Below are 26,857 nucleotides of genomic sequence, written 5' to 3'. Positions count from 1 at the left end.
GCCTGCAGAAAATCCATTTTAGAACATGATGATTTTGATAAATATAGCAAAGTACAAGATACATCACTGATGAGATCAGCTTATTAATCCTTATTATGGCAAAACTGTAAGAGTGAAGAAGCTGTTTATCTGCATATGTTTGGGTATAGCAACTGCTATGCCAAAGAACTGGATATAGATAGTCAAGTAAAACATGCTATTTCCCACTCAGGGAGTGTTAAAAGACTCTGGAAAGCAATACTTTAAGAACTAGAATATATCAGTTGTCTGTATGACATGTTTAGTATACGTAGCTACATCCCATGCAAAACACTGTGCCTATTTTCTTTCCAAATTCCCTAATCTGTGAGTGTGATAATCCTTTCTGAGACTATTTTTAAACAACTCTGAGATGGGCAACACGTTCACTCCAAGATTACAGAACTCCACAGGCACTCAAGTTCAACATGGTCTTTGCAAACTTTTTATATACCATTTTGACTATGACCATACCACATGGTTGACTGGTTTTTTTGGGCTGGAGATACGTTTTTCAAACCTTTATCTACTAGAAATGAAGGGAAAAGGACAAGATCATCAACTACAGTTGACTGTTTGGGATAAGTTTAACCAGATTTTAAGGGGAAATGACTACAAATGCTGAGGGAGGATGCAGAAACTGGAAACGTTAGTAGGAGGCAAAGGGCAGGGAGCAGTGAGAGTATGGGTGTTCCCAAAAGAAAATGGTTAGGAGAAACAGGGAGAAAGAAGCGTCAGCAGCAAAGGCAGCAACTGAGAGGACTCAGAAGCTGAGGAAACAACGTATTCTCACTGAGTCTTTAACAGAGACACAGGATTTCCTGTATTACTTATTTTAGGGATTGTGCTATCATTTATTTAGTTTGCAAATGCAAACGCCTAATGATGTGTGCTGTAACAAGAGTCTGAACAAATGTGGCATGGAAGAAATCAGTTACCAAAAACTTATTTAATGAATAAAACTTTCATTCTAATTAAGCAAATAAGCATATTTTTCATTTAAAATATCTAATATTCTGTCACAATCACTGTATTTTTCAGTCTTACAAAGCTCTTCATACAGACACACATTCTACCTTTCTCGCTCACCTTAAAGTTATCTTTGTCCTTTCAATGTATCTTGGGAGTTTGGAACTGTATGATGTTCTATGGTAAGTCAATTTTAAAAGTTTTGGTGTTGCTATATATATTTGATAGATAGTGTTCAAGTGCTAAACGGCATTAATGCTGATTTTCAAAAGTGACAGACTATGGGGTTTTATACAATAACTGGAAACTTTGCAACGTGGAAGTCAACAGAAAGAATTTGAAGGTAACTATGCAACATGTTTTCCTGAAAATAAAACTGAAACGCGGTTCATTGCAGGTCAGATGGACAGGTTATGAAGTACAGAAGCTTATACTTATTGGACCCAGTTTCCTAACTAAAACAGGTAAAAGGGGAAATCTAATTAAAACCTAGTGAAAGGTGAGAGCTTCCAAAAACTAGTAGACAGCAAGAGAACCCTTTACCAAAATATGCATCTCAAAACCAAACACACAGCTTTGCAGAGTTTCACAGGTGACAAAAAAGGATGTCAGCAGGTCTCTAAGGAGGCTAAAGTAAGTAACTATTTACAAATAAATTCCTAAAATTTTTAATAGTATTCTCAAATGAAAAAGCTGGAATTTAACTGCTTTCCTCTCATTAAATGGCCACAGCACATCCTTACTTCTTTGATGGCAAAGGAAAAGAAAACAGAACCTTATGTTGCCAAGGGTATGTCATGAGCCCTTTCTGGTGTATAACAACTTTATCGAAGATGCTTCCACAAGCAATACATCTTTTCACAGTAAACCAACAGATGGTGCTCTTTAGCTGTATAATTATGTAATTCTGAGCTAAATATTCAGCTCATATGTATGGATCTACTGCCATAGATGTCTATCAAAAAGGTGATTTAGACCACTCCATAATCTCATGCATTACTTTGGTATAGAACTCTCACAATGAGGGTGGTAAGACTAAGGCAGATCTTCATAAACAGGACAGGAAACACACGGATGAAAATACTACTGTTTTGAATTATATTTAAGTGCTTGGACTGGTGTATTTATCTAAGAAACACAAATTAGTACTATGACCTAGCTGTTACAAGAGTTATTCATTAACACAGAAATAATAAGTGAGTTTCAGATGACTCCAGGTACTTCTGTCAAATTGTATGCCAAGATTATAGTAATTCATTATTGCTGCTTTCAAATCACCCTCACTCATATCCACATACATTTTTATGGCCTTTCACCAGGATATTGATGTGATTTATAAGGAAGTCAGAATAATTTTAAAAGTATTTTTAAATAGTATTAGGAAATTAATTTGGACTAAAAAGTATGAAGTGTAGTTCATTCTCTTGTACTGGCAAATACTGACAAAAATTTGAAAGATAATAATTTTAGGTTTAAATGGAAGCAGAGTCAGATAACATTAGTATTGTAAGGTAAAAGAGGACAAAATACATTTTAGAACAAAATATGTTCAATATTAAGATTCCAAGTTGAAAAAATAATAATTGCAGAATTATTATTAGCATTATAATCAGCTTTCATGTTTACTGTAATAGTCTAAGATAATTTTTTTGTCAAATAAGCTTTTAATCTTACAAAAATTATGGCAAAGGCACATTTAAATGAAAAAGCCTGAGTCAGGCCTATCTATGCCAATGTGAATTGCCCAGCTTTATCTAACCAGCAAATAATAAAATACTCAGTCCAAACTAAAAAAAAAAAAAAGAACACCAATAAAAATCACCTCAATCTCAAGGAGGAATCCTGGGGAAGACTCATCGAGAGATTTTCAAAAGGATGCTTTGCCTAAGTGATATATTCCTGATTTTACTTCAAAACTGTTTTTAAATTGTTTTTAAATTAAATTTCTTTAATTAAATTTTAATTTTAAATGTTTTTAATCATTTTTAGTTCTAATAATTAACAACAGCAGAGCCCTTCAGACTCAAAAATCTAGCTATTTGGTAGACGTGCGATGGACTTCAGACATAGCAAAGAGGTAGTCTTTCTGTTATGCTTCTATAAGCATATGCTTCTATAAGCATAACAGAAAGCTGCCTCATGGCATGGCGAGCAAGAGCTTACCAACTCAAGATAAACATGTTTTAAATCTAAAACTCCTTTATGTAATTGCAAATTAAGCAAGCGATTCAAATTCAAAAAGGTTCTTTCATCTACAGCCTAATAATACTTTTACTTCCTCCACAGATTAAAAAGCTTGTTCTACCTGCTTCACATTCATTTTGCAAACACTGATGTTCATCTTTTTAAGCCTGTTGACAGTTATATTGATTCAAAGCAAGATTAAAAATGTGGTCTTCTGTATGTGCATATCCATTCAAGATACAGAGCTATATAACTGTCTTTAATTAGGAACAAAAAAAACCCACATTGAGTAGCTTTGGACACTCTCATTGTATCATGGATATAAAATAAATAGTGAGGTAATGTCACTTGAATATTTTCTAAACTAATTCCATTAGGATGGACTCTACGAATGATTTTCAAATAATCTTTTAAGAATAAGAACAGGGAAACAAATCTCTCCTTCCTTTTCAATGCACTGGAAACCAAACTATATAAAATCAGCTATATAACATAGAAATTAACTGAACCTCTTAAAGAAGGTTTAGAAACATAAGGCATGTAAGTAATATAATATAAATAATATTACAATTATATAAGAATGATAAGGCATATAATATAATAAATATAATTACTGTAATACAACATCTCTTATATACACATTTAATAGATATATCAGATTATTTTTCCTCAGTATTTAGATTCTACTTGTTCTAGCATTTACATTGCTTTACTTAAAATTAAGTCCATCCAGTTTTTACTGTAATCGTGCTGGAACTGCTCCTAACCTTGTTGATTTGTCTGGAGAGAGTATTCCAGTGCTATTGCACCATACTCTAAAAATCACTAAAGAATCATCAGTCTGAAATTACTTGCTTTATTCTCACTCTCTTTCTAGCTTTTGCAGTGCTTGTATATATCTGTCTTTCTATGCTCTTCACTATGAAAATATTTGGCTTATTTTACAGCAAATATTCTCTTAAGTGAAAAAACAATATTAATTACCAGACTGTGTTAATGGAATGTGTCTTCTAACAGAGAACTACTGTATAAAGGTGTTGACATGATGCCAGATACAATAAAATTGCCAGACCAATTAAAAATAAAAAGGTCGCATTTTAACATGGTACACCTCCAGACCATTAGTTTTAAGTATGGAACAACTTCACATTTAAACACACAGCTGATTTTAGCAGATTACAGCATGCACTACATTTAGCATGGCTCTACTGTCGCTATGGTAACTATTCTGGCTTAAATATAGCTGAATGTGTAGCTTCATTCCATATTATCCAATAATACTTTAAACATCTTTTATGCAACTCCCCATAGCTTCTCCAAACTTTTATCAATGATCCTAGGAATATATAATAAATCCTTAGCTTTTAGCACTGTAAATAAAATCTCCAACTAAAAAAACAAGTATCAGGGAAAATGAGAAAAAAGTTTAGACTGAATTCTAAGAGAAATAAGATTCTTATGATATCTCTGATTTCCAACATAACACTAATCAATACCATATGGGATCAACGCAGAACATGTTTCCATTGCTTTCTGCTCGTATACTTGTACATCATCTATTATCAGAAATCTTCTGGGGAACAGATATGTATATATGACTGCCTATAAATGTAAAGTTATTCCTATATTTACATGTTCAAGTTCAGTAACAGATTAATTTCTTGCAACAAAGTTGCAAATATGTTTTTAAGTGTCTACTAGAGCTTCATACAGAAAATTAAATAAACAGATTTTTATGTTCCGCAGTAAGACTCCATTAAGCTCTTCCCCTTCAAGGTTTCAGCTTCTGGTACTTAGAATTCCTAATAAGAAAACATTGGCATTGATGACTGTCGTGCACGTCTGGACATGGGAGAGAGGCAAATAGGGTACTCGTATATAGTACTTCAGTCAGCCATGAGCACTTTAATTTGATACAAAGCTGTTCACTGACTGCCGTTAAACAACTTCTGGTGGTATGGAAATGTGAGGGAGTAATCTTGTGATACTGGTCCAGAAGTATCTTCAAGATAGAGTTTTTACATATTTGCCAAGTGTGGTTGCCATACATTTTTATTTGATAGCACCTGATCTGTTGAAAAACTATCTAGAACTTCACAATTATTAATATATCGCTCTGTCATGACATTAAAATAATAGCAAGATTGTTTCAGATCTCCAGAAAGGCATTCTGATTATAATAACCATCAATCATCTGTAAGCAGCAGATATGTATTTTTTTCTAGGCTACATTTTATAACAATGGTGCGTATGTCAAGCACAAGTCATTCTCAGAGATGAAAAAAATTAAAAACCTGCACATGTATCACATAGAGAAATCCTAATACAATGTGTTCTGCAATTTTCAACTTAATCCATTCCCATAGACAGAACTATCATCTTTTACATAGTACAGAGAATGTAAATTTAGTATTATAATTACTAATCCACAATATTGCTAAGCAAACAGTTTTAGCATCAGGCAACATAAGATAATAATACATACGTACATAAGTACATGTAGTAAGACTGAATTATAGCCTGTTTAGAATAAGACGGCATCTATTTGCTCTCTATATATTTCTGTTTTACTGTGAGGCTGATTTTTGCTCACTGCTTTCATTGTTGGAGTACAATATCATGATAAGCTATTCAAGATGCAACATCAGAAAATGTTCTCGTACCAAGTTCAAATATGTAACATCAGTGAACACTCACTGCTAAGACACTTTAGAAATATAACTCTCAAAGCTGGAGGAAAATAAGAGGAAGCATCAAGATTTGGAAGAGAAGCAAACTACTATATTTTTTTCAATTCTGGAGGGTGAAAGGGACCAAAGTAAAATCCATAACAAAATGGTTATCACTAACAGGTAAAGAATATTTTAAACATCTTAAATACTCACCAACAAAGAAAAACAGAAACTGAGATCTTTACAAGATCTCTGACTTACCATATTGATGGTGCTTCTGTTCCACTGATCTCTAAGAAGTCATATCCTTCCTCTAACTGGAAGTCAGTAAAGACCAAAGCAATGGTATCTCCTGGTTCAGCCAATATGGTCCAGGTACAATCAGCATTATTTTCATACTCAGAAGGGAAGTGAGGACTTGAAATAGTTCCGCTTGTCCCACGTAGTGTCCCTCCACAAGCTCCTTCAGCTGATGAACAGAATATTAATTATTAGTGGAGCTGCACTTTAAATAAATGAAGCATCATCCTTGTGTCTGCCATAGCAAACCCAGCTCTTCCCTTCTGTGCATAGAGTACCCACAAATATATGTACACAGAGAAACAAAATACTATCCATTTTAACAAAATCGAACATTTTCTGGTATCTAAGCTGCAGATATTTTTGGTTTGGGTTTTTTGACTTCCTTTTCTTGTTGGTGACAGTTTAGTGCCAGGACAAACAAGGATCAGCAAAACCTCCTTTTTGGTTCTAGGAAAACGTCCACACGAAGCCTAAGAAAGAACCAGGCAGAGAGTCAGAAATACAGTTAGCCACGCTGTGATATAAATTAAAAAATACTGAACATTTATTTTCTAAAATCTCTCTCATTCTTTTTAACTGTAAAAAGAATGTAGAAAAAACCCTATAGGTTTAAATGCTGTCCTAAACTAGGAACTATAATAAAATCATACTAGCCATTCTCAAGTTCTTCTTTCTGAATCAGGCTGCTTAGAGATTGCAAATAAATTAAGAAGGTTTTGTTGCCAGATGGACCCTCCAAGGTTCACACATCATCAGTTAATAACATTTTTTTTTTAATGGTTATTAACCAAATTTCAAAAAATACAGAACATAGAAATTTCCTGCTAAGCCTGCAATGCTGTTTAGCATGTTGCCAAAGGATTTGGCAGACTTATTTTACTCTTCATTGCCCCATAAGATTTCGTTGAAAGAATATGCAATGAAAGATATTAAAGATATCTTTAAATATATGCTTTTAAAGATATGCTGATTATTATTAGTAGTATCAGGTATTAAAACATGTAATTAATAAAAACCCCAAGAACAAAACTTGTCACCCATACAATTCATTGGCATAACAAATGAAAAAATTCATCAAGTGGCTTTTGGTGTGCTGTAATATGGCTATGAAAGCCACGGCAATAGTAATTAAAAATATTTCTGCATAGGTGAATGATCAGAAGAGAAGCATTTCATTTTTTCTCCATTTTATCATCTTTACTTACTGCTATTATCACTAGGCTTTATTTGCATACTATAAGTGTATGTGGAGATTTAAAAACAAATAGCTTGGCAAGGTGCATGACACAAAGAACTTACAGTCTAATTAGGATAATAACTGAATAGCTAATTAAGACAACAGAGAGGGGTAGGAGTAAAGCTGCTCTTCTCAATCACAGTTGAAAGCCTGTCAGTAAAAGTGAGTTTTAAAGGAAGATTAGAAGGAAAAGGGATTCATTTGAATCAAAGGAAGAGGAATAGTGTGGCTGGACGTTAAAAAAAAGGAGACTATTAAAAGAGGATAAATAGCTAATAAGGAACTGAAATAAAAGGAAGAATTGGGAGAAAAGCAGACAGGATAATTTCTTCAACATTTATGTATTGTGTCGATCATTAATTTGACTGAAAAGAGGAGAGAAAGCTGCTGAAAAGAATCAAACTGGTAGTAACCTTCTCTATATGCAAAGTAAATTTTGACATAAAGAAAGGTAACATAACCTTGGCTACCAAAGCCTTATCGAGTTTCATGATTTCTTGGCACACAAATTCCTCAGAGAAGGGCAGGTGTTTTTGATAAATTTCATATCTTACTTTCTGGACTCTGATATTTTTGTGTCGTTCTTTTTTAAATGAAGGAGATATGGGAGTGGAATAGATCTACACTCCTAAAAGATTTCTTTTTATTGGTGAAATCAGGCCATTTCTGTCAACTCCTGGCTTTTTATACAGTGTATATTGAAAGAGCCATTGTACCTCTGAGGGATGAAAGGGGAAAGGAAGTGAAAATTAAAGAACTCATGGATAAAACTGAGGATCAGAGTTGAAATTCCTGGTGCACAATACACGCAAATATTACAATAATTAAAAATTATTGCAAAACTATAATAAATCAGAAAGGAGAATCAAGGTTTGTTACCCAATAATATCTAGAATGACCCTTTTTCCTTTTTTTTTAACTGTATAGTTTTCAAGCACTTCATTTCAGATCATCATCTAACCCAGCAAAGAAAAATAAATTAACTTGATAAATCTTGTGCCAATACTTCAGTATAGAAACTAACACCGAGTTATTGATTTCCACTGCAGTCATCATCAGTATCAAAGTTTGAATGAACCATTAAAACACAAACCCTGATGATTTCCACCCTCTCTTTTTTTCCTCAGGCTTTCTAGTTGTTTGTATTTTGTCATAGCAGTGTGGGATTTTTTATTTTTAAATCAAAATACAAGAGTAGGAGTTCCAGTTGATAACACATACACATTCTACCTGTATTCTTGAAAGCCAGCTTTTCCCAACTGGGGTAACCAGGAACATGGGCAAAATCCTAAGTCAGCCATAAGTCTTTGGTACCAGCTGCTTGCTGTTAAATTTTGTTAGGACAACATTCTCAATGACACCATCTCCCACTGCATTTATACTGACATTAAGTAACATGCTAGTGGTAACTACAATGCTTCCCAGTGTTTCTGTTGCAGAGCCCTTGAATAAGCTTTGAGCTCTAAAGCTCTGACTTTTACAGCTGATAAGGAAGGCTTATGTTGTTGACTATTTCTGGCAATCACATGCAGAAATCTAAATTTATACGCTGTGAATTATCAGTGAAAGACAAAAGAACTCAGGCTACTACAGATATCTGTCCAGAGGGATGCATAGCTTCTTAATCTATTCGGAACAGCATTTCTAAGAGGTTTGCAAGAAACCAAGTTAGCTCAGAAATGGAAAGGGAACATTAGTCAACTAAGACCATAGAAACTAACTCAGACCAGAGAGTCAGTATATATATTTCCCATGTTCCAGGAGCCTGTGGTTTGGGGATTGACTTCATCATAGGTGGCAGCCAGGCTAAGGCAACCAGACTGCTGAATGCTAAAATGTAATAAATTGCCTAAGAGTGAGCACAGGCAGGCAGGATGCAGCCACACCGCTCAGAGGGTAGGAGACATGAACTGTCCAGACATACCCTGTAAGTCACCAGCTAGCCCAAGAGCTAGTTGGCCTCCTTGGACTGATCGTTCTTCTTGGCCATGGCCTTCTCCATGTTATGTTTTTGTGAGAGCTAGAACAGTGCTTGGGAATCTTAATGCATCACTGTGGTTGGAGTAATTTGATAACAGTGCCTCAGGCTTCATGAATTCAAGCTCTGAGTGATTAACAAATTGCATTTTAAAATGTGAAAGTAATTAATTCCAAACACTCATGATTATTTTCAAGTTGTAAGCAACTGCACAAAGTGCTGTTTGTATCAGCATAAATGACTACTTGAAAAATAAAGCTACAAACATTTGGATCTCTCAGTAGTCAGGAATTAAGTGTTCTGAATTTAGAGAATATGCATCTTATATAAAGTACACATGCAAACACATATGGCTGGCACCACTTGACAAAACACATAGACACTGTATAGAAGTGTAGCTTAGATAAAACAGATAAACATACCCATCGAGTTAACATATGTGAAAAATCAAAAGAATTACTGAGGGACCATGGCATTCAATGAAAAATCTTACATTTTTCTTCAAACTAGAAAGAGTCATTTTACCAAAAACAACAATCCGACAATTTTGGTAAGCTGTGTTTTGTATAAATGAAATCTTTCTACAAGTGAGACGCAAGCCCTGCTAAGCTAATATCCAAGGATGGGGTAAGAACAGAAACAGTATCATAGAAAACTTCCTTATTTAAATTGGTTTAGCTATCTTCTGAACATTCAATCTTTTTTACTGGACTTCCCTCTCCTTCCCACACAAACGCCTTCCAGAGTGCAGTGTTCTGTATTCTATATGCCTTTTCTATACAAAAGCTAATAAAATGTTTATGCAAGCAAAAAAAGTTTATTATATAATAAGAAAAAAAAAAACCAGCCCAACCCAACATTTTAAACCCATCTAACCTTTCAAAATTAATTTAGAATCTGAATTTAAAAGTTTAGTTTATACTGAAAGGTCCTAATTTGAAAAAAATCATTTTACTACATTACTATTGCAACATTTTTTTCTTATGTCACTTGTAGTCATTTTCTTACCGCTTCATCCCTAGCAACAGAATAGACCCAATTAAATACTTGAGTGGCATTTTTTAAATCGTCATCAAATGACATATTGTCAAGTCACATTTTGGAAGTCTTATCAATTAAAGAAAATTGCAGCTTTAGAGGGTTCTAAATGAACCATGGGCATACATTATTTAGCATGCTTTATTATAAATATCAGTTATTTATTTATTGCGGTTGGAGAGCAGCCCTGTGGAGAGAGATCTGGGGGTTTGGGTGGATGGCAAGTTGAATATGAGTCAACAGCGTGCCCTGGCAGCCAAAAGGGCCGACCGTGTCCTGGGGTGCATCAAGCACGGTATAGCTAGCTGGTCAAGGGAGGTGATTGTCCCATTCTATGCTGCACTGGTGTGGCTCCACCTCAAGTACCGTATGCAGTTTTGGGTGCCTCAATGTAAGAAGGACATCAAACTATTAGAGTGTGTGCAGAGGAGGGTGACCAGAATGGTGAAAAGTCTCAAAGCCAAAACTTATGAGGAGCGGCTGAGGTCACTTGGTATGTTTAGCTTGGAGAAGGACACCAGGAAATGGAATTAAGCTGCACCTCGGGAATTCAGATTGGACGTCAGGAAAAGATTCTTCACTGAGAGGGTGGCTAGTGACTGGAACGTGCTCCTTAGAGAAGTGGTCACAGCACCAAGCTGTGCATCTGCATGACTCTCGTAGTTAAATGGTTTAGTTTTGGGTAGTCCTGCAAGGAGAAAGGTGCTGGACTCAAACCTTATGGGTCCCTTCCGACTTGAGATATTCTATGATGCTATGATTTATTCAACTCTTTATTAAATGGTATTTTTCTGTAGTTCATTTGTGAAAAAGTAGATAATTGTACCTTGTTTAATAAATGTCAGTCTTCAGCACAGAAAACACATCTATGTAATAATCATGAATGACTACTTTCATAGATATATGCTTTGGATATTTTAGAAATGGTTAATATGAGGAGTTACTTAAATGACTTCTTGAAATAAGACTTTAAAATTACCATTTTAAAATGTCTTACTGATAAAAACCTAAAAAGAAGCCATAGTATATCAATCTCAAGTTTAAAAATAAATTTTAGTATGTCAATGCCAACTGTCAAGCTGCTAAACTGCCAGATTCATAAAGACCAAAAACATTGCTAAGTGTTACAATGGTGTAGCATTACACATTCATCAGATAACTCATTGATGTAAACTAGTTCCAACTGGCAGCCAGCTCTTTAATCATCAAAATATTCACCTCTACTTGCTAATCTTCTTTAATGTTTTAAGTTTTTATAGACTTTATTTGGAATAGGTAGAAGACAACAACTGTTTTTCTTTCCTGCGTTTTATAAAGTAGAAATGTGTCAGAAGGTTGTTTGGTTCTTTTTCTATCATTACTTGAATCCAAATATACTGCATCCCATATAAGTGCTCTAATCAGTTTCCCTCCCTTTCTCAATTTCTTTTCTTGCTGTTGATCAACTTCACGTAAATTAAGTACTCATTAGACCATGCATGTATGAAGATTTTTCTTTATCTCTCCAGAGTTTTCCAAGGACACTTCAAAATAATTTGGATGGCTCTCTAAGTAGAATGGGATTTATTTTGTTAAAATTTCAGAAATTATTGTGATTTAGGAAAATAGTGTCTATTTTATGTATATTAAAAAGTCAGATTTCTCACTTCAAGTTAATAGTATGTACAAAATAGAAATGCAGAACTTTTTGCAATTTTTTTTAAGCACTCATTTCAACTGTAGCACTGCTTCGAACATTTTGGCTTTGACATTTCAGTAAACTCAATCTAAGCAGACCCCAGTGCCTAGTGGGATTGTCCCGTAGTTACTTGCGCTGACAATACCGGACTCAACAAGATAGTCTTGTACTTCCTGCAGCTTGAGATTGGTCTGTTTCCTCTTTGTAAACATCATGCTTAATTTAGTAGCCTTTTACAATTCTTATTTATACTATTACACTAGTTTGTTAAATTACAAAGACCTATTCCTCCTCCATCCACTCTGGAGAGACGATCTAATCTATTAGTCAACAAAATTTTAAATTTTGGATAAGACAAAAATAATGATGGACAAAATATTTGCTAACTTGGCAAAAACATTTAGTTATTAACTGATGGTATATGCTTGAGTAAACTTAAAATCAAAACCCAAACTCTGCCGACTTTTTCATGCAAAAACTTGGTCTTAAGAGAGGAGAGCTAGATTAAGAAGTTCCAAAATTACTCAACAGTCTGTAATCACTTACTCGCTTTCCCACTGAAATAAAAGATCAGTTTTCTGGATATGTTGTAAAGACTCTTTTCAATTAAGTATCCTAAGCTGTTTTCCAGTGATATGATAATCCTTCACTTGAGAATATATTTTTATTTTAACACTGACAATGATCCCTTAAAATAACATTCTACAACAAATTAATAGTAAAGCCCTAATTTTGAAGCAAAAAGAGAAAAGGCTGAATTCTTAAAGGGCAAATTAATGACTGTTGCAGATTTCACATACATTTTTTTTAATAATTAGGAAAGTTAATCCAGTTATTCCCATAAGTCTATGTGCAGTTATTAAATACTTCATCTTTTTATGACTGTCCCTTAGGTTTGTTTTTAATTTTTAGTAAATGGTTACATATCTTCCTCAGATGTCAACTTTGCTCATGTTGCTAGTGGTCAGACTGAAGTCCTCTTTTTCATTCTTTGACTTTACAATATCATTCCGGGTATCTTCATTATGTTTTTATTGTACTGTTCATCTCATTTTTCTCTTCTTATTCCTGTCTTCCAGGCACCTTATTGCACAGATCCAGTTTCGACCTGGCATATTTTCATTTTTTTACTGGTCCCTCCATATCTACTGACACATGTTAGAACAAGAATATATAAACATAAATATATGTATGTGTAAATATATACATCAATACACACACACACATACATATGAGAAAGAACGTATGTAGCTGTGTCCATATCTCCGTTGGGATTGATCTAGTCACTCCTGCATTACTGTGTAAGAAATTATACAGGATATCCTATCTGCTTTTCCTGAAACACTTCTCTGACTTCTTATTTGACCAGTCACAATGAGTTTCATTCAAATTTATCTCAATGTAAATACTGCACCAATTCAGATTATTCTGAAAAGGAATAAATTTGCTCAGGCAGGAATCTGCCACATCACTTTTAAAATTAGATTTGGGGAAATATTCTCACTTTATCATGTAATGCAATATCAATAAGGAGAATTGTTGGGAATTTTTCTCTTTCCCTTTATTTTTTTCTTATGCTTTTTATAAACATGGATAAATGATTGGATCAGGACATCTTTTTCTCTTCCTTAAACTTATAAAAACATATTTTTCTGAACCTCAGAGGCTGAGAAATAACATTGGAGAATTACTTGCTACCTTAGAAAGTATGGATAACACCAAAAACATCAATTGCTTTTTGCTAGATATTTTTAAAATATCAGCTCTGAATCTTTGTATTTAGTTTATCTTACTCTATAGTGAATCATAAACTCTTCTTCTTTTCTCCCTTGATCTATTCTAAGAATACCTTCTTGATTATATTCACCAAAGTATTTCTCCATTAATATTTCTTAAATCTGGAACCTGATTATTACTTGATCCTTTTGAACCTTTTTGACATATCATCTCTTTTACTGGTTTGTCTTCTTTACTTATTTTTTTATTTTCCCTCCAATAATTGGGTGTCTTTTTAATGATAACATATTACATGCTCTTCCCCTCACAGCTACTTTCATTCTGACAAAAAGTTTACCATTGTAATATCACTAATCCAATTTGTATTCCTAATGTTAGCTTCATAAAAAACTAGACTCATGCAACTGTAATCAACTAGGGATTCTCAAAATTACTGAGAATTGAGAACCTAATTATACAAAGTTCATTTAGAAGTAGTCACATATCATAAATCAGCTATTAGTGGAGTTACTGCAGAGAATGAAATTAACTTTCAAAATGTTTCAGACTTGTACCGCTCAGTATTTCAACCTCAAGATAAAGAAGGGAAATGTTTTGAGTGACACTATTATGGTAGTTAAGATTGAGACAACAAAGACCTTTTTAATTCTCAGGACAAAAACCAGAAGAACACAACTAAGGTGGACCATTGATTGTCCCTGTCAATTTCTGTAAGCCACCTATACAATTTTTTTTCAGAAACTCATAGTAAACCTCTTGGTTAGCTTCTCATAGCAGAAAAGTCCTTGGCTGCTCTTATTTTCCATATAGAAAAACAGGACTAAGTTTTAATAATTACCTCATCTTTTCAGAGTTTTCCTTTGGACTTTTCTTTGGGGGCTGTTTTCTGTTTTGGGGGACTGTTTCCTATCTTCTCCAGTTTGCAAACTGCCATATTTTCACACATCAAAAAAGCATAATTTATTGAAAGAAAGTAAAAAATAAAATAAAATAAAATAAAATAAAATAAAATAAAATAAAATAAAATAAAATAAAATAAAATAAAATAAAGCAAATGTCTGGCTAGCCATATTATCTAAAATTTCTAAAAATGCTATTGACTGCACCTTTGACTTTTGCTCAGAGTTCATTCTGAAACTGAGTAGCAGCCAGAGAAACAAAATGGCAGATACAAGAGTCAATGCTGTCTAAATCTTCCTGAAGGCTCAGTAATTCACTAGGAATTTTTCTAGCAGAAATAGCATTTGTACTGTTAGACAACGTACGAATTACTGGAGACCAGCTTCTTATTGCTTCTGAAAACATTAAGCAACAAAATTGCAGAAAATAGTAATTTGCCAGCATCAGCAAAGCTAGGGAAACACTACAGAGAACAAGGTTATTATGATTTTTTTTAGTATATAAACCCTGTAGTTTAATTTAACTCTGCTTTATTATCTTGTATGGATGCCATGAGATTAGTTTACAATTACAAGAAAGAAGAATACCATCTGGAAACAAAGCTGTAACAAAAGGTGCTTTCATGGAAAAGACCAAGGTTCTCAGAGAAACAACAGGGAAACATTTCTCACTTGAAGACGTAGTGAATGGGAAGGGCTACCTCATGGCACATGTTCCAGCCTGATAAAATGAAATAAAATATCTAAATGTCTAAAATCCCTCATCAAATCCGCATTCCACATGAACCCTAAAAACCCACTGAGGCAATGGCTCAGCTCAAATAAATCACTAACTCCTTGCCGACCCTTTTTTTGCCGTGATTCCCTTCCCCGGTGCAGACTTACCCCACCGGAGGCCGGGCTCCTCAGCGAAATGACCATTAGGGCGGTTACGCCTCGTTTAGATCTGCCGCCGAGGGTGCTGGCCCCATCCAGCCAGGCCCCGGCACAGACCAGCCGCTCTGCCTGGCTGCAAAAAGCCCTCAAAAAGAGCTCCTTTCCCACCCCTTTCTTTTGCCGCGATTCCCTTCCACGGTGCAGACTTACCACACCGGAGGCTGGGCTCCTCGGCGAATGCACAGTTGCCCGCTATACGGTTCACAACAACGGTTCCCCGCTATATCCCTGTAGTCAAATTGAGGGCGTTATGAACTGTATGGGTGGACTACTATGTGAGCGAAAACTGTCTGGACCACCAGGCTCAGACAGCAGAGGCCAAGTGTTTAAAGTCAAGCTAGTGATTTGAGGAGTTACTCCCCAGGGATTCAAACTGGGGCTGAATTTATAGAATACCTTCACCATGAGTCTGGAGTATGGGACTGAACGCACCCTGACAAGGTTTGCAGGTGGACTGCATCCTTGCAGATGGACAAGGACTGCAGATGAAGGGCAGGACTACCACTGGACTACAAGCAGGGCTACAGGCTTCGAGTATAGGCTTTGACAAGGTAGAAGAATGACAGGAATCTCATGAAACTGCAAAACAGGAATGCAAAGTCCCGTACCAGGAACAGGATCATCCCATGCAATAAGAAAAAAACCAATTTGCTAGGTGGCAGCTCCGACAATATGACCTGAGGTCCTGGTGAAACACAAACTGAGCCAGTGGTGCGCTTTTGCAGCATTGAAGGCTTACCTCATATTGGGTTGCATGAGCAAGAACATAGCCAGCAGCGACAGAGAGAGACTTAAAGAGAGTTCATCTACATGAGACTCAGGGAGCCCCATCTGGAATGCTCTGTCCATTCTAGGGTCCCCCAGTACAAAAGAGACACTGGCATTGACAGACTAGAGCAAGTCCAGATGAGGGCCACTAAAATGGTTAAGATGATGAAGAACATGATGTATGAGACTAGAGAATGAGGAAAATGGATTTTTCAGCCTGAACAAGATGAGGCTATGAGAAAATCTAACTCCACTGTTTAGGGAAGGTGGAGCCAGAATCTTTTTGTAGGCCCGCAACAGGAGAAAAGAAAATTGATATAATTTGTAAAAAAGATAATTCAAATTGGACATCAAAATGAGGGCAGCTAGGCACCAGACCAGGTTTCCAGAGAGACTTTAGAATCTCCGTCCTTGAAGATATTAAAATTTCAACTGGGCAAAGCCCTGAGCAGCCTGGGCTAACTTTGAAGTTATCCATGCTTTGAGCAGGAGCTGGATTCAAAGGGATTGGACCACCAGAGGTCCCCTTCAAAGATTATATAGTTGAAGATTTCAAGCTTCTCCTTCCTGGGAGAAAGTTTCCAAAAGCAGAAACTTGCAAAAGCATTTGCCAGGTCCTGCCATCAAATTGCTACAGCTATCCCCTATGTAAATTAAAAGGAAAAAACATCAGCAGATAACATGTGCCTCTGAATGTAAACTCTGGAGAGTCATTGCTTCTGAATTGTGATTACAGTTTTAAATGGTGTAGATTTTTAGACAGTACATGAGTACATTTACATTTAGAAAGTAAAAAATAAATATATCTCAAAATTAATTTATTTAATCTGCTGTTTTAATATTCTCTTAATATTTTAAAGATATTTCATGTCTTCATTTTTACCTCTGCAAAAAGGAACTGGAAAATCCCATGATGCACCATTTCCAGGACTCACAATACATGTCAACATGGCATGACCTTCTAGGATGTAACCAGAGATACAGCTATATCGGATTTTATCTCCAATGTTGAATCTTGTTCCATGAAGTACTCCTTTAGGTATTTCTCCTGGGTTGCCACAAGTATGACTAGGTAATACTGTCAAAAGAAAGAGGGAAATATGTTACAGTTAAAATCTGCAGATCAAAGTAATAAATAATTGTCAAGCAATTTTAATTAAATAATTGATGTTATTATTATTTATTATTTTATTATTTATTATTTAATTATATATTATATTATTATATATAATATATTGTATATTATATATTATATTATTATATATTATTATATTTAATTATTAGTATTTATTATTATTATTTTTAAAAACAATTCCTTATACAAATAAGGCAAAATTAGGCTGTGAAAGATACTTTTGAAAAAGATTTCTATTGATAACATCACTTTCAAAGCTAATTTCAAATGCAATTTTTGGTTTAAGAGTCCTTCAGTGAAGGACTATTTTCAATCAAAATATCCTATAAATCTTGTTGTTTCTCCCAAAACTCTGAATGAAGTAAAAGAAGTTTTTATTTCATTCTTTTTTGTAAATGTTGCAAAAATATTCATACAACACCATTATGGATCCAGGCAGTAGAAGGCATTTTATGTACAGTTTTCATTTTAGTTGATAGAATAGCAATTTAAAAGAATCCAATAATTAACTGGTCTCTGAGAGTAAATTAAAGTCTAAAGGATATTAAAGAAGTTTTATTTTCTGCTTATTTTCAAATTACTTCTGGTTCTAAAAAATAAATTAAGTCAATCTTTGTTAATAGAAACAGAAAAGATGAAGGAAACTGAGTAAGCAGTGACATTTGGCTGATATGAATTAACATACCGATTTTCTTTTTTATTGCAGAAAGCAATTTTGTAAACATTAGTAATTTGGAAGATACTGTCTTAACTAGTTATCAGTTTAAAGATGATACTCCTCCACCTAGGAAAAGCAAAAGTGTGTGTTGAGGAGGAGGGAAATGGAATTGGTTTTGTTCTTGATCTCATTTGAAAGTTATTAATGGCATGCCATTCCTTTCATTGCAGTAGTACAAATTAAAATTGTTTAATTTCCTTTAGAGCAGAACAAATAAGTGCAGGAAGCTGAAATATGTCATGAACAGAGCACAAAAGATAAATACGTTCATCAAAGAAATGGTGGTCTGAAAAGCTCACATCCAATTCAGGTATTGTTTCAGAAACTGCACATTTAATGGACAAATTCTTTCACCCCATACTTCCCTCTTTACTTACTCTACCTGTCTGCAGAATAAACAAAACCATACTGACCTCACTAACCTGCATGTTGAGAGGATTAATTACTCAATACATGCACATCCTCAGAGTGTTGTAAAGCATTATATCAATATATCAATGCTAATTAAGCCCCATTATACCATGTAAGTTCAATTATTGAATGCACACCCTTAATTCATTACTCAAAGTTAGTCACACTGGCATTTAAATGATCATAATTACACTTAAGTTACAACGCAAATTATATACGAAATTTTCAAAAAAGCCAAAACCCATAAAGTTAAGAAAAATAAGAGAGAGAACACTTTCATTTACAACATTCTTTTATGAGAAAAGTCCCAAAATTTTATTTAAATATTAACAAGGTAACAAAAGCCACATAACACTCTAATGAATGATGAGTTAGATGAATGTTTTACCAATGTTGCAGATCAGAGATCTAAGATTTCTGTGCGTTACAGGAACTATTTAAGGTTGCTGAGTAGCTACCAAAGCTAGAAGCAAACAATATGATACCCAACTTCTTTTCTGCTGTTTCTGCAGCCTTAATAAAATAGGGTATTTATTTGGATGTGCTCCTCCACATTGGAAAGAGAGTTAAGGTTGGATTCACATGTATGAGAATGAACACATATAAAATAAACTAAGGGAAGTTATTAAAATAATATCAGAATAATTGGAATAAAATATACTAATTTGCATTTCAAAAAGTTGGCAACAATGATCCATTATATGATACAGCATATATTGCTATATGCTATTATATAGTTTAGACCACTATTGAAAATGCTCCTCTCTCTTGGCAAATTTTCCCTTTTTTGCTGTTTTAGTTATGGTAGGTTAATGAAGGTAATTTTACTAGACAAGTCAAACAAATAAAAATTTGTTGACACAGGAGAAAACCTGCGTTTAAAACAAGAATATCTCTGTTATTTTCAAATCAAAACATATTTACAAAATACTGTAATATGAAGTAGTTTCATCATAAGATCTGGTATATGCAGCAATATTTATACAATCCAAACCACAGCATTTATTTTTAGGAGTGGGTGTGCTATCCAGAGAAAAAATGCATTATTCAAAGATAACTATGATTTCAGATAAACTGCATTCCCACGGAAAACACATCACTGCAAATCTACATCTACCATACACATAACAACTGGCACTGGCTAACTGTTGAAATTGTATTGCAGCATATCAGTCTTCTATCTGTGTAAAGAAGGTCTCCTACAGTATGATGTTTTTCTGCCTCTTCTTGCAACTACATCTGTCAAGAACCCCAGAAAAAATGGGACTTGGCATCCTGAAACCGGCACGCATTTTACCACAACCTTCTAAAAAAACAGTAAAAGATGAGTGATCTGAGAATGACAGCCATGTTCAATAATACATGTAATAGTTACAGGATTTCACCACTTGTCAAGATCAAGTTTTCAACTACATTATTTATGTGCTTTTCTAAAACTTTGATTCAAGTATATTGAGGTAGCCGCACAATTTCATCTGCACAGACTTTACTGCTTCTAGTCTGGACCTAAAATGAATTATCCTTTGAAGGTTCCTAACAGTAACCAAAATAGGTTAATCTTTGGATTATGAGAGTTCTAGCAGACCAAAGCTATCACCTGCAAAGGTTATAAATGTCCATCGACCTTTAATTTCATTGCCAAATTTTCAGGAAATGACCCTTATTGTTTCTGTAGTGTTTCTGAGGTCTACTGTCAATAGGATTGAGAATCTGCAGTCAGTTCCTGGAGGAAGCTTGTAGAATCATCAGTGTCACAGCATCTTTCATTATCAAGGTGCTTCATTCATGAACTAATTTGATGTTCACTGTGTATTGAGAAAAATTATAAACTATGCTACATGGAACCACTGAAAGTAATAGATTTTTTTTATAGTGGCCTAGCACTAGAGTGTTCTCAGATAGCATGCTTTACCTCATTTTACTCCACTCAAGTCATTCCCAGGTTTGGAAAAAAAAAAAAAATTAAAAGGAATTTGTAAAGGAATCTGTTTAGTTTTAGTATTTTAACAACAAAAATAGGTACAACGGGATAGCCACTCAGATCCATTTCCTAAGATTTCTGTCTCTGGCAGCCCCACTCCTGTTACTTTTTATATGAATAAGGCATCTAGATTTGAAATTAGTTATAAAACTATGAAAATTAACTTTCTACTCTTCCCTGAAAGTACTATTCAGAGGCTCAATCTGACAATGACTTCAGGAGAACATAATGGATTTTTTTTCTCTTCAGATGTCACGATCATAAACTAGATTGCAAAGATCGCCTAGAGGCCTTAATGGCAAACACCTCACACTGCTTATGTCAGCTAAAGTTAACAGTTTCACCGTTGTGTGAATCAGTTGCTCAGCTTTTATAGGCCGGTGACACGCTTGGTAGTGGAACTTGACAGCAACAACGCAGAAAGCAACTTAATTGAAATTAAGAAAAATAGGAAGGGGAAAGAAGAAAAAAAGGAGCAGGGTGCATGTTTTTCCTTTGCTTATTTCAATAGCTTTACAAGACTTTACAAGGATACATGTTACTTGTTCTTTTTCCTGTTCTTCCTGAAACAACTGGAAAGGCTTTCCGAGTTGCACCTAAGTTCAGCCAAATGCCAACTTGCCTATTTTTCGCTATTCCATAGCCCCTCTACTGCAGCCCCCTATGCGTTTTCTAACATTACCTTCTTATATTGGTGGCCACAGGCAAAACCACACACAAAGGAAAAAGTCTAAGTTAGGAGGAAGACACAGAGTCCCTGTGGACTTTTTGCAGCTTTGCAATTACAACACTGGGAGGAATTTTCAGAAGCTCTGTGGAAAAAATCAGGGTTACCAAAAATTTCAGGGCATATGTCAAGGTGTTTAATGGGCATGATGCACAGCCCGTGACACCCTGTCCACATGCTTACATGTTGTACTTTGCAGTTTCATGCATAAACAGAAGATACACATACAACTGTATTTCCAGAGTCACAGAAGAAGAAAATTATTTTTGAGGAGGGTAATAACTATACTCATTATGAAAATAGAAAATAATATGCTAACAAATAGGAGAGAAAAAAGCGCTACATTTTCTTGCAAGAATGGCACTGAAACTGAAGTTTCTACTCTAACTCAGAAAAGAAGCTTCGTTTGAAAAGGAACTCGGGAAAAAATTGAATAGCCTTTCAATCTACCAAACTAAAAGTGCTGTACTGAACAAAAGATGGAGTTAGAAAGACAGTTATATGTGTATACATATAAAAGTATTTTCTTTAATAAATCTGTTCTGGATATAACAAAATGCTTTTTTCTAAGGTGTAAGTAACAAAATTTGCTTTGAAAAACTGATTGTAAAGAATTCTGTAGAACTTTACTTGCCTTTTCTACCTAGAAAAAGACTACAAAATCAATATATTTGATTTTTTTAAAGTTTCTAATGTCTTAAATTACACTCCATTACAGTACATTTTGACCTTTTTTAAATAATTCCAAATATTGAATCAACTGAAAAGCATGTAATATTTCACTGTCAATTTATTAAACAACTTTGTCCTTTCTATTTCCAGGAGCTATGTACAATGAATAGTTAATTGATTTAGCAGCGCTGATTTCCACATTAGTATAGAACACTGTAGATGCATGTAGGTCATTTGTTAGAGGACAGCATCATGACAGAAACTGCACGAATCCTACCCTTTGCAAAATTATTCTTTATTTGCAAAACCAACCTGGCCTACAAATCTGCTTTCATGGATATAACAGTTTTTGGAAAGCAAAAGAGACGAAGAAGCTACGGCAGGTAGCCCAGACCATGTCTATTTTGGTTTTGAGTATCTCAAAGATGGAGACTCCACAGGCTCTCTGGGCAACCTTTCGCAGTGTTTGATCAACCTCACAGAAGAAATCAATAAATTTAAAAAAAATAATTCAAAAAGTTTTTTCTTATGTTTAAACGGAATTTTCTATATTCTATTTTGTGCCCATTGCCTCTCATCCTGCCAGTGGCCACCACTGGCAAGAGTCTGGCTACATCAACTTTACCCCTCCCCAGAAGGGAATTTCCACACCTCAGAAAGATTCCCCTGAGCCTTCTGTTCTCAAGGCTGAACAATCCCGGATCTCTGTCTCTCCTCAGGTCAGATGCGTAAAGCCCTCAACCATCTTTGTGGCCCTTTGCTGGGCTCGTTTCAGTATGCCCATGTCTCTCTCCTGTACTGGGGAGCCCAGAACTGGACACACCATTTCAGATGTGGTCTCACCAGTGCTGAGTAGAAGTGAACAATCACCTCCCTTAACATGCTGGCAGCACTCTGCATAATGCAACCCAGAAAGCTATTGGTTGTCTTTGCCACAAGGGCATATTTCTGACCCATGGTCAACAAGTTGTCCACAAGGATCCCCAGGTTCTTCTCTGCAGAGCTGCCTTCTATCTGGTCAGCCCCATCCGTTACTGGTACCTGGGGTTCAGGTGCAAGACTTTGAATTTCTCTTTGTTGAGCTCTATGAGATTGCTGTTTGTCATTTCTCCATCCTGTCAAGATGCTTTTGAATGGCAGCCCAAACATCTGGTATATCAACAAGTCCTCCGAGTTTTGTATTACCTGGAAACTTGCTGCGCATGCAGTCTGTTGTCCAAGTCATTAATGAAGATGTTAAACAATACTGGCCCCAGTAACGACCCCTTTTTTACTTCAACAATGATGGGCCTCCAGCAAACTGAGTATCTTTTAGAATCATAGAATCATAAAATTGTCTAGGTTGGAAGGCACCTTTAAGATCATCTCGTCAACCATCAACCTATCTCTGAAAAAACCAAAAAAGCACATCACTTTTTAACTTTCAGTTCAACAGGAGGCTGGAAGAGCCAACATGGAGTCACTAAGGGTGAACCCTGCCTAACCAATCTGAATGATTGCCTTATGTGAAGAGATGACTGGCTTAGAGGACTAGGCGAGAGCAGTAGATGTTGTTTACCATGACTTCAGCAAAGCCTTTGACAAGGCTCTTCATAGTAGCAGATCCAGTGGAGCATGAAATGGATAACTGGACTGTAAGACAGGGGGAAAATTGGCTGGACTGCAAGGTTCAGCTGGCAGTTCATTGCTAGTTGATTCCTCAATGGTTCATAATGGAGCTGATAATTCTTTAATACCTTTTATTGCAATGAGAGATGGAATGAACCCTCCTCAAGTTCAGGATGACACCAAACCGGGGACCACTCCATACATTGAAGGGCAGGACTGCTGTTCTCCAGGCTGCCAAGATCCCTTTGAAACATCATGACACAAATATCATGAAATTCAACAAAGCCAAATGCAAAGTTTTGCCCCCAGGACAGCGTAACACCGTGCAATGGTACAGCGTGGCATCAGCTGGCTGGGAAGCAGTTTGGCAGAAAGGTACCTGGCAGCAATGCACTCTGGCAGCATAGACACACAACTGCACCCCAAGCTGTAGAAGCCTAAAAGAGCAGCCAGCACACCTAGGGAAGTTATTCTTCCCCACTCCATTGTGCCTGTGAGTCCACGGCTACAGCACTGTGTCCCATCTAGGGCTTTCCAGTACAAGAACATTAACATACCAGATCAAGTTCAGTGGAGGGTCACCACAACGGTCAGGGTCTGGGGCATTGTCCTGTGATGGGAGGCTGAGGGAGCTAGGCTTGTTCAGCCAGAGAAAAGACTGCTTTGGAAAAGCGGAATCTTAATCCTGTCTCCATATATCTAATAGGACAGCGTACAGAAGATTTTTCTCAAAAGCGCACAGTGATAAGATGGGATGCAATGGATGCAAGTTTCAACAAAAGAAATCACATTTAGAACTTAGATTTTCTGTTTGGTTTTTTTTTCCAATTTGAGAGCAGCCAAGGATTTAAGTAAGTTGCCCAGAGAAATTAAGAAATCTGTCCTTGGAAATATCCAAACCGTGACAGGATGAGGCTCTATGCAACCTCGTCTAACTTGATCATTCTTCGGTGGGGCTGAGTGGGTGTTAATCAAACAAACACCAGACACCTATCCAATTTAAATCAGTCTACGTTGCTATCTTCAAGAAGTTTGCTGACAAACAAGCCCCTTTAGAATCACTGTCAGCTAGTGCTAGTTAACCTGATTGTAATTTTTTTCCTAATTTTTATGATCCTGAGCTTCAAGTTTACTCTTGATTTTGATTATATGATTCTGGAACACAGATTATGTAAGCACAGATGGTAATATCTAATACAGAGTATTGGCCCACAGCTAGGGCCCTGAGTTCTATAGAAATAATAAAAATAAAATAATTTTATGTTTAAGTTCTGATATTTAAATAGCCCCCAGCACAATAAAGATAAGGTGAAAACACATAATAAGAAAAATAATAGCTAAAAGAAATGCCTCCCACAGGAAGTATAATTCAGCAATTACTCTCCATTACTCCATTACTCTCCATCACTAAATTAATTTTTACTCTATATAATAGTTTTGTTATGATATTTAATAAAGGTTTTTGTGAACACTCAATTTTTAGTCTATTTATTTTAGTGTATATATATTGTACGTACATACACACATATGCACATTAGATCAAAACAGGAAATCTTCAGTTTGAGTATCTCCATTTTAGGTTTTTTCATAATAAAAGATCCTAGGATTTCTCCAAAATCTCTCCCAGCAGCTGATATGTCAAAATATAAATCTCACAGAAGATGTTAAAAAAGGGGGATAAAAAAAAAAAAAAAAAAAAAAAGAGAGAAATATGGATAGAATTTTCACCGTTATTCCCCCCAAAATGAAATTAAGATATTTTTCCCAACCCCAGAGTTACACATGTGCACATACACCCATGCAGATACACAACAAATCTTGAAAACTTTAGTCTGCAAATTATCTAACATTGGATATTTACATTTTTCTTAAAAATTATTTCATCAAACATTAGTGAATTTTATTTGCTTTACTCTAGGGGAAGGAAGAGTTCACTCAGAGAAACCAAAACACAAAAAGTACAAGTTCATGGAATATCTGATAATTAAGACATATTTACACTTCAAGGTGCCAAATGCAGCATTCAAGAGCCTACATGGCACAGAAATGTACATACTGAAGTATCAAACCTTGCCCATTATTTATCTGCTGGCAACTTTTTTGTTCAGAGTGTCTTTGTTGGGCCTACTTGAGATTTTTGTTCTTAAAAAACCTCAACCAAACAACCAAAAAACCACAGCCTTATTGGCTTACAGAAATAAAAAGGTTATGTTTATTATTGTCAGCTGAGCAAGTAGAAACCTGTATTTTCATAGAATCCAAAGATAAGAAGAAATCTGTTCCCTGTTATGAGTTCATTTCTGTATTTGTGCACTCATAAATCACTGCAATATTTTCCAGATAAAATACTTGGGTCATATCACTTTTGAAAGCTACAGTTTTCTTGTTTTACACGCATTTACCCAACTGTGTCTGTCCATCTCTAAGGATGTGCAAAATTGTATTGGATTGCACAGCTATGAAAATCATTTGGGAGTATACAGCAACTTTAATACTCTAGTACATCTTCCACATTGAGATTGATATTTTAATTTTCTTGTGCAGGTAATAACAAAAGATTGATGGATTTTATTTTTAGTGTGTTTACTTTTATTATAAAGTATGTAATAAATGTCTTGCCATTGGTTGTAAGACCATAAAAGTCAATATTGTACAAACAATGCCAGAAAACTCTCAAGTGCAAAGGCAATCTGAAGTTAAAGGTAAAACTTTCTATTTCCTCATACTTATTTTGCCTCAGAAGTACTACACACTTTCCTATATGAGCTGAGATCAGTGAGCAATATTTCTAGATTTTAGTTCTCTCTTCTTGAAACAGGGGAAGAATGAGCAGAGCATGACAGTCCAGGCAAGGCTATAAAAAGCCTTTGAGGCTGTGCAAAATTTATAAATGGAAACTTTGCCAGCTACCAGAGATCAAAAGTCATTAGTCATATTCTTAAAGAGATCAAAATCATGCTTTTCCATCTCCTCTAAAAAGCCCAGCGTGTTCTATGGTCTGTCTTCCAGTTTGTCAGTAGATTATCACAAGTATGTGCAATATCTGCTCTTCTTATTCTGAGAAAGATCATGATGACCTTTTGTCAATGAAGGAACTCCTGTTTTCTCAACTATCCTTCCACAGCGCTCCTTCCAAACTAAACTACCTCTAGCTCCCCACCTCGTGTGATAACAAATAAAACCAAACA

At 35.4% G+C, this 26,857-nt stretch overlaps 1 protein-coding gene across 1 annotated transcript in view; it reads right to left on the bottom strand.

Annotated features, from left to right (window-relative positions):
* The window catches only part of CSMD1 (CUB and Sushi multiple domains 1), a 1,131,310-nt gene that overhangs the window by 544,315 nt on the left and 560,138 nt on the right, over nucleotides 1-26,857 (bottom strand). Inside the window, exons 4-5 of the mRNA XM_074153404.1 lie at nucleotides 17,301-17,495; nucleotides 6,105-6,312 (exon numbers count right to left, since the gene is read on the bottom strand). Coding sequence (XP_074009505.1) covers nucleotides 6,105-6,312; nucleotides 17,301-17,495 — 403 coding nt within the window. The remainder of the gene's footprint in view (nucleotides 1-6,104; nucleotides 6,313-17,300; nucleotides 17,496-26,857) is intronic.

The sequence above is a fragment of the Numenius arquata genome, chromosome 9 (genome assembly GCF_964106895.1).
Source record: "Numenius arquata chromosome 9, bNumArq3.hap1.1, whole genome shotgun sequence".
Classification (NCBI taxonomy): domain Eukaryota; kingdom Metazoa; phylum Chordata; class Aves; order Charadriiformes; family Scolopacidae; genus Numenius; species Numenius arquata.
The sequence above is the reverse complement of the archived record's forward strand: the minus strand, read 5'-3'. Positions and strand labels throughout refer to the sequence as shown.